At 36.2% G+C, this 10,109-nt stretch overlaps 1 protein-coding gene across 1 annotated transcript in view; it reads right to left on the reverse strand.

The window, feature by feature from the left end:
* Window positions 1-1,452: 1,452 nt before the first annotated feature.
* Window positions 1,453-10,109, reverse strand: part of GOLGA4 (golgin A4) — a 48,513-nt gene continuing 39,856 nt past the window's right edge. The window contains exons 21-24 of the mRNA XM_009999057.1: window positions 9,643-9,746; window positions 5,741-5,827; window positions 4,209-4,270; window positions 1,453-2,203 (exon numbers count right to left, since the gene is read on the reverse strand). Coding sequence (XP_009997359.1) covers window positions 4,241-4,270; window positions 5,741-5,827; window positions 9,643-9,746 — 221 coding nt within the window. The 3' untranslated portion in view covers window positions 1,453-2,203; window positions 4,209-4,240. The remainder of the gene's footprint in view (window positions 2,204-4,208; window positions 4,271-5,740; window positions 5,828-9,642; window positions 9,747-10,109) is intronic.

Here is a 10,109-nt window from a genome sequence, read left to right on the forward strand (position 1 = left end):
TATTAATGATAAGCATGAAAATGAAGAGATTTTGCCAGAAACAAAGCAGTAGGAAATAAAAGACTCTGGGTCTTTAACTATCAAAGGCAAGCCATATCCCTTCAGACCATAAACAACAATTTAAAGCCAAATGTATTAGGCAGATGGTGATCACACTAGACCTTGGAGCACTGAAATTGTTGCATTTCTCTTGGTTTTGTTAGGGTACAACACTGTGCAAATAAATTCAACTTTTCATTTCTTTTCCTGCAGATAACAAAAGAGGTGAATCCCAGTGCACTTGCACAAAAAAAGAAAAAAACAACAAACAAACCCCAGTTGTATCTAACACTCCACATGTCATCAGCCTGTACTTATTTTTTTGGAGCCACACACCAATATTAGGCTGCTAACTGCGCTTTGGCCAGAGGGTAAGCTAACAGAACATGGAAAACCACTGGATTTGACAAGAGAAATTGCCAGACATGACATATGAGAAGCTGACAAAAGGGACAGTGCTATGAGGAGGAATGGTTGAATCTCACACAGGGCTATGGGGAAGTTATGTGAGAAAAGGCTCAGCTTCACAGATAATCAGATGCAAATGCCAACAATGCCAAGGTAATCACAACTCTAATACCATAGGAAGCTGAGATTATCTAGGTAACAATATGAGAAATGCAAAATTTGGGTACACAGAAATGCAACATTTTGGGTAGTGCCCTTTGGCAGCAGGACAACAAATCAAACTTGTCACTTTCAACTACACCACACTACTCAAACCTATTTCTGCAGGCAGGAAGACTTGCCGTTTTCCTTGGCTAATAGGAGAGCATCCAGAGGAACAGACTGAACACCCCCATGGCAGGATGCAGGTTTCAGGCCTGACAGAATCAGCAACTAGCCATTGCTTCCCAACAGTACTCAGAAGCATCTTCCAAGCAGGCAGTATATTTAGGTTTCCTTATGTTCAGAAAGGAGGTAGAGTTAGAGGACTGCTGCTCCTGTTAAAATTATATTCATGGAGGAATTATCACCTTGAATTATCCTGACAAACTAGCATACACAGTACAGATGACAGTTATTGATATGATGAGTATCAAAGAAGCTGAAGAACAAGTTATATTTATCCATACTGGCATATTGATTCAGAGGATCACAAATTAAATGCCAAAATGACCAGACAGGTATTATTTCAAAGAACAAAAATACGTAATTTAAAACTTTTCCAAAGCAAACTTCCCTACTTGCTATGTTCTCCCACCAGCTTTTCAGCTCACCATGTGTGTGTTTCACAGGCTGCAATACCTTGAAAATCTGAAGGCTTCCACTGACTTCTTACAGCTCAATGTACTTGAACACCTGCTCTTAGGAGAGTGATTTCAGTCTGGAAATGTCTCAGCTAAGGATATCTTGAATAAGAATATGAACAAAATTTGTATATCCTTTCAAAAGAAAAATCATACCGAAGAAGTTGCAAAATTATACAGTAAATAAACTTTATTTCATCTCACCTCTTGTCAGATTAGTGCTGTCAACAGTCACAGATCAGCATTATGATACAGTTATGTATTAACTATTTACAATTTACAATAACATACTTTTTCTCCAGAAAATATAAGTACAAAAGCTAGGAGTAAACAAATGAGGTACTGCAATTTGGATTTATTGTAGGCAAAAGCATATAGAAGTGACTTTTAGCAAACAACCATAAGATCAAATTGGGAGAGAGTAGTCATCAGGAGTGCCTAGTTCATCAGGAAAATCACCTCAATTGCTACCCATCCAAAAACCTATTGCACAATTCATTCAAAAATAAAAAAATAAATAGAAGAAACAAACCATTTATTTCAACTCTTGAAAAACACCCAGTAAAGCCTGTATAAAGATACAGTAGTGGGCAATTCCTTCCTATGATAAAGTATTTTCTCTCCTTTAAAAAAATAACCTTTAACACAAAATAGAAGACAGTGTTCAATAGAAGAGAAAAAAGACTCATCACCCAATAACCCCTGATTAGCGTTTCTTGTCAAGGCAGTTTTAACTGTATTCACAGTCCAAAGGTGGTGCTGAGTTTTGGTTCCTGCTGTTCCATTTGTGACCTTGAATTACAGCTTTTATTCATGTCCATTCTCAAGGAACAACAGAGATGCAAACGTGTTTCTAAGCAGCAGTGTCATGAGACATTCTCTTCATAATTTCTTCAAGATGGTCGTAGCCATGACTAGAAGAGTGAAAAGTTAGAACACATGAACAAATGCTACATTATCGAGAGCAACTTAGAAGCATAGAATATTGAAATAATAATAGGATAGGAATAGGAGATGCAAGAATTTCAGGCAAGTCAAATTGTCAAATTGAGCAAGTAATTCCATTCCATATCTGCAAAACAGTTGAGAAACTGTGATAGAAATGAACTCCAAGAGTCAGGAGTCTCACTGGAAATAGGTAGTCTACCGCATCTTAATCCAATGAAGAACAAATGTTGTCCTCTCTGCATAAGACCTATCACAAAACTGAGATAACAAAGTCAAATTTTAGGGCTAGCAAAAAGCCTCCTCTACCTGGAAAATATTTATTGCTTTCCCAATGAAGTCAACATAATATCCATTTCTAAGTTTTATACATGAAAGAATATTAATCCTTTTGCTGGCTATTTACTGACATAAGTCAAAAAAATATTTGAGATAAAGTAAGAACTACAATGCAGTAATGAGGTCAGACTAGTTTCCATACATAATAGCTTGAGTTCTGAAAGCTTAAGAGGTGACATTAAGGTCAAAATAGAGCCCTTCTGTAACATTTTTCAAACATGGCTGAGAACATCTGAACTTTTTACACCAGCATTAGAGGTAGCATAATGAGAATTGAAGTTTCAAACATATCTTCTGCAAGAGCGTTATAAAAAGCTTTGTCCTATCATTACCAGCAATTCAATTATTTTCAACAGAGGGCTAGAAAAAACAGTTGCTGATTTCGTCAAGAAGTGATCAAGGCTAGGAGGCAAAAAGTCCAACCTCTGTTGCATTTTAAGTGCAATAAAGTGCATTTACTATTGTATTCAAAAGCTTAAAAGAACATAAAGTAGAAATCATGACTATTCGCTAAGATGAAAGTATTTTTTCCTTTGAAACTGATATTATTTTGTACTGAAGGCTATATTTGTATGACTGCAGGACAGGCAGATAACCTGTCAACTGCATTGTGATAACTGGCAATGGAAACAGGCCAAGTGAATCTGCTTTGCTGCAGTGGTGGGGCAGGCTGACCACTGCAGTTCAACCCACTGATAATGACTATTTACCTGCACTGAATCCACCCTGCCTGGCAACTGTGCAAAGCTTTACTGTTGCAAAGGAGGGCAAAGGAAAGTTTGGCTAACTGTATCCTACAGAATTCACCAGAAGAGTTTATTAAGTATCACACACCACTGACTTGAATCATAACCTTATCAGGAAGCACAGAAAGTTTTACCTGTGTACTTCCATATCCTACTCCTCTTTCATCCCCTTTTGCTTGTGTGTTCCTGGTTTAGCTTGGCTGGTCTGATGCAACCTGCACCTTTAGGCCTAAGACAACTGTTGCTTTTTTGTAATGCCACAATTAGTGTTGCAGATTTGCAATGAAAGTAGCTTAATCAAGCCTGAAAAAAGGCACAATAAACTGCAAGCATAAAGCTCCCCAAATTGTTCTCCCTAATCTCTCAGGTCCTGCAAAGCAAAAAGCTCTGATTTGGGAAGATATTGATGTTTAAATGCAATCATATCCTAATTCATCCACCTCTCTGAAAATAACCTGCCCTCATATTCATAAGATGTAGTAATTAATTTCAAGCAGAGTATGTCTCCCATAAATCACACTCATTAGCCTATTCAAAAAAGGGGCTCAGAAAGGGCATAAAGACAAAACAAAGCCAAGTGTAATAAAATGTAATATATATTAATTAACTTAAAATCGGATTTTTTTTTCTACAAATGAGATTTCCATAGATCAATCAAAATTTCAAGTTATGCTTCTTGGTTTTCAATCAGTATTTACCACTTTCAAACTTGGCTTTGTAAAGCAAAACATGATTAAGAGTAGAAAAAAGTTTACCATACACATACAAAACAACAAAAAAATATTTTTAGCAAACAAAAGCAGGCAACAACAACAAAAAGCAGAATGCTACATCTCTCACTACAGGTTTCATCTTGAAATAAAGCAAGTATGTATTAGGCTTCACTCACCCACATGCTAACTAAGCACACTGATGGGATATTCAGAAGATACCACTGCGAGGTGAGGCAAACTACAAAGCCAGGAAAAAAAGAGCTTATTGGACTACTTTGTTAGTAGTGTAGATAGGAAGTTTGTGGACGCATGGGATTGCTGCAGTTAGATCATGGTAACTATGTTGTACAAGATAGATCAGTGAAGGAGATACACTGAGCTAGCACATGTTTACTGACCTAGGAATTTGTTAAAAGTTTTCAGAAACTAGTTAGATATATGCATGCTACAAGGGTAAATAATTACTCACAGATACTTAGTACTACACACACTTAATTCTTTTCCCACAGCAGAGTTCATTAATGGTTGACACATAAATTACAGATGGTTTTGTCTTCAAGTTAACATACAGAAACAACCAAGCTTTATGTTAAAAATACACTGTTAAAAACACACGTTCATGTTGCAGTTCCAAACTTCATAGTTCATGAGATCTAAACAATGTATATTTTCAAATACCAGCATTCCTCCTATATTAAATGTGGAGAAACACAACTGCTGTGTTAGTAAATGTCAATAAATAAAATACAAAAAACCAAGCATATTTCCTGACATGAAAATGAAGAACTCCTAAACAGAATTACAAAAGACTCACCCCAAACAATAATTTTTGCTTTAGTAAACAAGTTTAGTAACTTTGCAAGAGAAGAAAAAAAGTATTACATCCTAATATGCCCTAATATTTAAGTTTCCATTAAATGTCTAATTTCATCTCTGTGTACTTGGAAAGGAGAAAATTCATAGATTAGATTTGAGCCAAGAAAGGACTGTTACATGAAACCCTGGAGGTCTTTGATCAGGACACGAAGCTCTTTGAATGACAACATCTGTAACAATCAAAGCACTTGCAGCCTGCAAAAAACCTCACTGTATGTTCCAGCCAAGATTTAATACCAAGGATCTTTAATAACAAGGACCTAAACTTGCTGGGTGAATTCAAATGATGAGTTTTATTTAGCATCAGAAGTTGTGAATATCTGTTTTAGGAAGACCAAGTTCCAAGTATCAAAAAACTGAAGGAATGGCAAAAGGTCCATCCCTCTAACCTCTCTTTTGGCCAACAAAGACCTCAAAATATTTCCTAAATACTAATCTAGCTTGCCAAAATAAAACAAAACAAAACCTTTTTTTGCCAGCTTTCTACTTGAAGGTCAAAGAAAGAGAGCATTAAGATAAAATCATGTTTGAGATGCAAGACACTTACTGGAGCTGCAGTATTACCAGCATTTATATAATTGTAAAAGTATTGTAAATATTTAAGATTGCAACACACTCTCAAACCTACTAAGTGTACAGAAAAATGTTGAAATCTTTAACAAGCAGATGAAATGGTATATTCTTTTGTTTCCATAGATTAACAGAAATTTAATGCAACTACTTCAACTGAAATGTAAAAATGCACATGTATTTTTTAATGCAGTTTCTGCAAGTACTAAATATACATGCAAGGCCAGTGAAAGAAACAGAATGGCTTACTTCTGTAACTTACCAATGGCCGAGCATCTTCTCGTTCTAGTATCTTCTGAGTCTGATCTGCTGGGAACTTCAGCACTGTTGTTATAACCTTGGCCATTGTCTAAAAAGAAATGGGTCATCTATAAGTAATTTCACATGCACTAAAATGCTTTCTCATATTTAAAGATGCATTTCACTTCAGAATACTGTATGCTATTTTTAGTAATATCAATGGAAAACATAATGAAACAAGATATAACTACTTGTTTCACATCATATATGCATGGCATGTTATGTGAACAGTATGAAAACCATGAAGAATTTTCAATACCCATTGTCACAAACTGCAGCTACTGTGATAAGATGTAAGCTCTGTCATATCCATCCACAAATACTTCAAGTCCATTATTAAGACAGCTTGACGTTACAAATATTACTCCTGCCATGTTTGATCTCAAAGCAGTCTTTCTAAAAAGCCCATTTCAGGTGCATGGCATCTGAAACAGTCCTTATGGATTCAACTATATTCACATCATCCAAGTATTCTGTAAATAAATGAAACACTGAGAAAGCAGATCCAAATGTCACATGTAGAGTCCCAGTTGCGTAAATATTTTTAGTGAGAATACAGTAACCCCATATTTAAATACCAAATCATTTAGACATCTTCATACAGAAAGATATGAGAATGTCAAAGCTTTGTACAAAACAGGCAATGATTATTCCCATTTTATAAACAGATGAGTGGGAAGGAAAAATACTCCAAAAGGCCCATAACAAAGTTCAGGTGACTTACAAGAAAGGTCAAAGTAAGAGCTGCAGTGCAGCTCAAACAGAAGGTGATTGCTACAAAAGCAGTAACTGCTGCTCTTGAAGAATGTGGATGAGATAAGATTGCTGCTATGAATGTCTACTGTTTATTACCAGTCTCACGTATGGAATGAAGAGGGAGGCTGTAGCAACAAGGCAGCAACAGGACAAAAATGACTGCAGTTCACAGTGAGAGGTGAACCCCTAATTTGCAACAACTGTTTCCGTACCTAACTAGGGGTAAAAATGAAAAGAAAGCAAAATAAACCAAGCCCTGTTGAATTCTTATAGCTCAGTAAGTTGAATTTTAACATATAAATAGTTCCCATAATTAAGAAGCAAGTGCCTCTACCACAGTTGCCAGACACACAAAGGAATACCCTCAGTGTCATAAACGAAACAAACACTTTTCTAATTTATTTTGCAAAAATGCCCCTCACTATTATTTAGGACTAAAAGATTAAAAGGCATGGAACTTACTATCTATTCAAACTCTTTGTAACAGTGCTATCAAGAGAGCTCTCTCCTAACAATTTTCTGCAGGCCACAATGGCATGCAAACATTAAAGAGAACTCTACAAACACTGCCAATACATGAAAGCATAGATATCTGTGTGCCAACTTAAATAGGGGCTGATACCCTCTTTCCTGGAAACATCCATTTTGTAATTTATCACTAGCAATGACTTGAAATTATTTCCAGTATTTTGAGGCCACTAGGGAGATTTTCAAGCAGAATTATTCAAGGCTACTGACCGCTGCATAGTTAGGAAACAAAGTTACAAGGATTGCAGAACTTAGGCCAGTATGTTTAATACAGGCTTACCTTATCACTCTATTCCACAACTAAAAAAAGTAACCGTTTAAGTGTATGAGCACACACATATGCTCCTGTGTGTGCATCTCCACTTCTATCTACAGAAAGATCCTGAGCTTTCCTGCACATAATAGTTCTGCTATAAGAGGTGATAATTTGCTCAGATATTTCATCTCTAAAAATAATACTTTTACAGTTATACTGATTAGTGCCTTTCGTAATTCAAGAGCTGTTGGTCAAACACACAATTATCAAAATAAAAGTCTTAGAAAAAAACACCCTTTCCTTCTCTGCAATGGTCAAGGAACACGCCAAGGTGCCAGAAAAATATCTGTATAAACTTACTATCTCTGATACATAAGTATTCCATTACATTCTTCTATGTACCTAGTCAATATCAACACAAACATTTAGTACAGACATAAAACCCTTGGACTGATTTTCTGGCCTAAGAACAGACACCAAACAGCATAAAAAAGCTGCAGGTAGAGCACTGTGAAAATTGTTTCTACTGGTTGTTTAAATACACTTCCTCTTTCAATCATATAAACTTTCAAACAATGCCTTCTCAGGTTATTGTAGGAACCAGATGTCTATCTTCTCTAATTGACTTTCTCCTCCCAATATTAATCTTGTTTTATGAGCCAGTGTGCAGGCAAATGTTGCAAAGGCTTCTTCTGGTTAAATACAACGTGATCTCCAGGGCAAATAAATACATATATATGTCTACAAATGCATACATGTATACATTTATTATTTATAGTTACTCATATAGCTTTTAATAAAAGCAAATGAAAGAACGACAGAAGAGAAACCTAAAGTCAATTTAATCTAGCACTGGCAGTTATTTGTTGCTGTTACTGAAGAAATCACCAGCAAATTATAAACATGGCAACTTTCCTTTGTAACTTACAAAGGAAAAAAACCCCTCACAACTTTGTAACTCAAAGTTCTAAGTCATGTCTAATAATGTTGTTAAGATCAGTAAGAAACAGCCTTAAAGAGTGAAGACATTTTGAGTTAGGCTTTATTGAATTCAAGAAATGCGCATCAGCTATCTGCAATAATCATCTATGGCTGTCTCAAGACTTATTAAAGAGATTTTGAGTTAGGTTTTCTTGAATTCAAGAAATGTGCATCAGCTATCTGTAATAATCATCTATGGCTGTCTCAAGACTTATTTGAAGCTACATCATTGCTGACAATTTTTTAGCTTTTTAGCTTGTCTAACTCCCTCACAATTCACAATCATAAAATCCAGTCAATTTCTTTAATGATTTCAGTTGTTTGTTATTCAAATAGGAGAACCATCCAAGAAGCCATGGGCTTGTGAACAGAAGGTAACTAGTGATTCTGGGTTTTCTGGATCAGGGGTTTGTATTTTTAATAAAAAAGGAATTAATATCAAAGGGGAAAATGGGATAAAGAGGGAGAGGAAGAGAAATCCCTTAAGGACAAGATGTCCTGCATAGACCAAGTTTTATTCTGTACAGAGCACAATGAGAACGAAGCTAATTAACATAAAAACCTACATAAAACATCTTTCCTTAATTATTAAATCTTGTCCAAGTTTAAAGCAGGCCAACAAAGAATGGAAGAACTCCAGGGAGCCCAAAAAAACAAACAGAAAAAAAATTCATCCACATAGCATTCACCATCCAAGAAAAACGTTTGTGTTATGACATACCTCTTTTGAACCTGGTCCATCTCTAAGCATCAGTATTGTTACAAGCTAGTAAAATTCCAATTTACAAATCATTTCACAAGCTTGCAACATACAAGAAGCCTACTATGCAGTTTTTCATTACTTTTAAAGAGTAAATTACTACTATCTAGAGAAGTTATACAGATTTGGGAACCCTATAAAAACACCTCTGAGCAACAATTCAAGAGATATTTCACCATCTTCAGAGCTACTAACACATGATGTCTTAACACAACTGTTACTTATCATGTTTGTGTCAAGATGACATCAAAACAGCACTTTTGCTAATATGTGTACCAGCTTTCATAGTACATTAATCTTGATTTATAATGGGAAAGTGCTAGTAAAACCACATCTACCTATAAAGGTTTATTGTCTTCATGGATACAACTGTGAAAAGTGTGACAAGCACCCTTCCCCTGCCAGTCATTTTGGCATGTTGACAAGGTTTTTAAGGTATGGATCATGCCTCTTTGGGGAAGAAAAGTGAAAGCCTATCAAATCCCGTGTAAGTATTAGACAACAGGTAATGAATCACAAACACATGGTACTTCAAATCTCTACAGCAAGGATGTTAACCTGTGTTATAACCTGAATCACATACCTTTGTCTCACGACCCATCATATATTCAAAGAGAACCTTCCTCAAGTATTCAAACTCAGTAGGCTCCCCAAAGAGGGAAACATCAGTATGGTGAAGGTTTCCATCTGTGTAAACAAAAATAAGAGAATACTTAAACTGAGTCACACATATGAATCTAAATTTAACCAATGGCATGAAAGTAGGAAAGAATAAATGCTGGATTCTGCACCTGGGACAGAGTGACAGCAGATGCAGAAAGGGCTCTGGAGGCACTTGCTGACAGGAGGCTCAGCAGGAGTCACCTGTGTGCCCTGGCAGCCACGATGGCATCCTTGGATGCACGCAACACAACATGACCAGCCAGTCCAAAGAGGCAATTATCCCACTGTGTATAGTGCTGGTGCAGCCTCACCTTGAGAATTGTGTGCAGTTCTGGGCACCATAACTCAAATCTTTTGGAGTTGAGCAATAACTGTTAATTTCCCTAC

Source organism: Chaetura pelagica, unplaced genomic scaffold (assembly GCF_000747805.2).
Source record: "Chaetura pelagica isolate M959 unplaced genomic scaffold, ChaPel_1.0 scaffold396, whole genome shotgun sequence".
In the NCBI taxonomy this organism is placed as follows: domain Eukaryota; kingdom Metazoa; phylum Chordata; class Aves; order Apodiformes; family Apodidae; genus Chaetura; species Chaetura pelagica.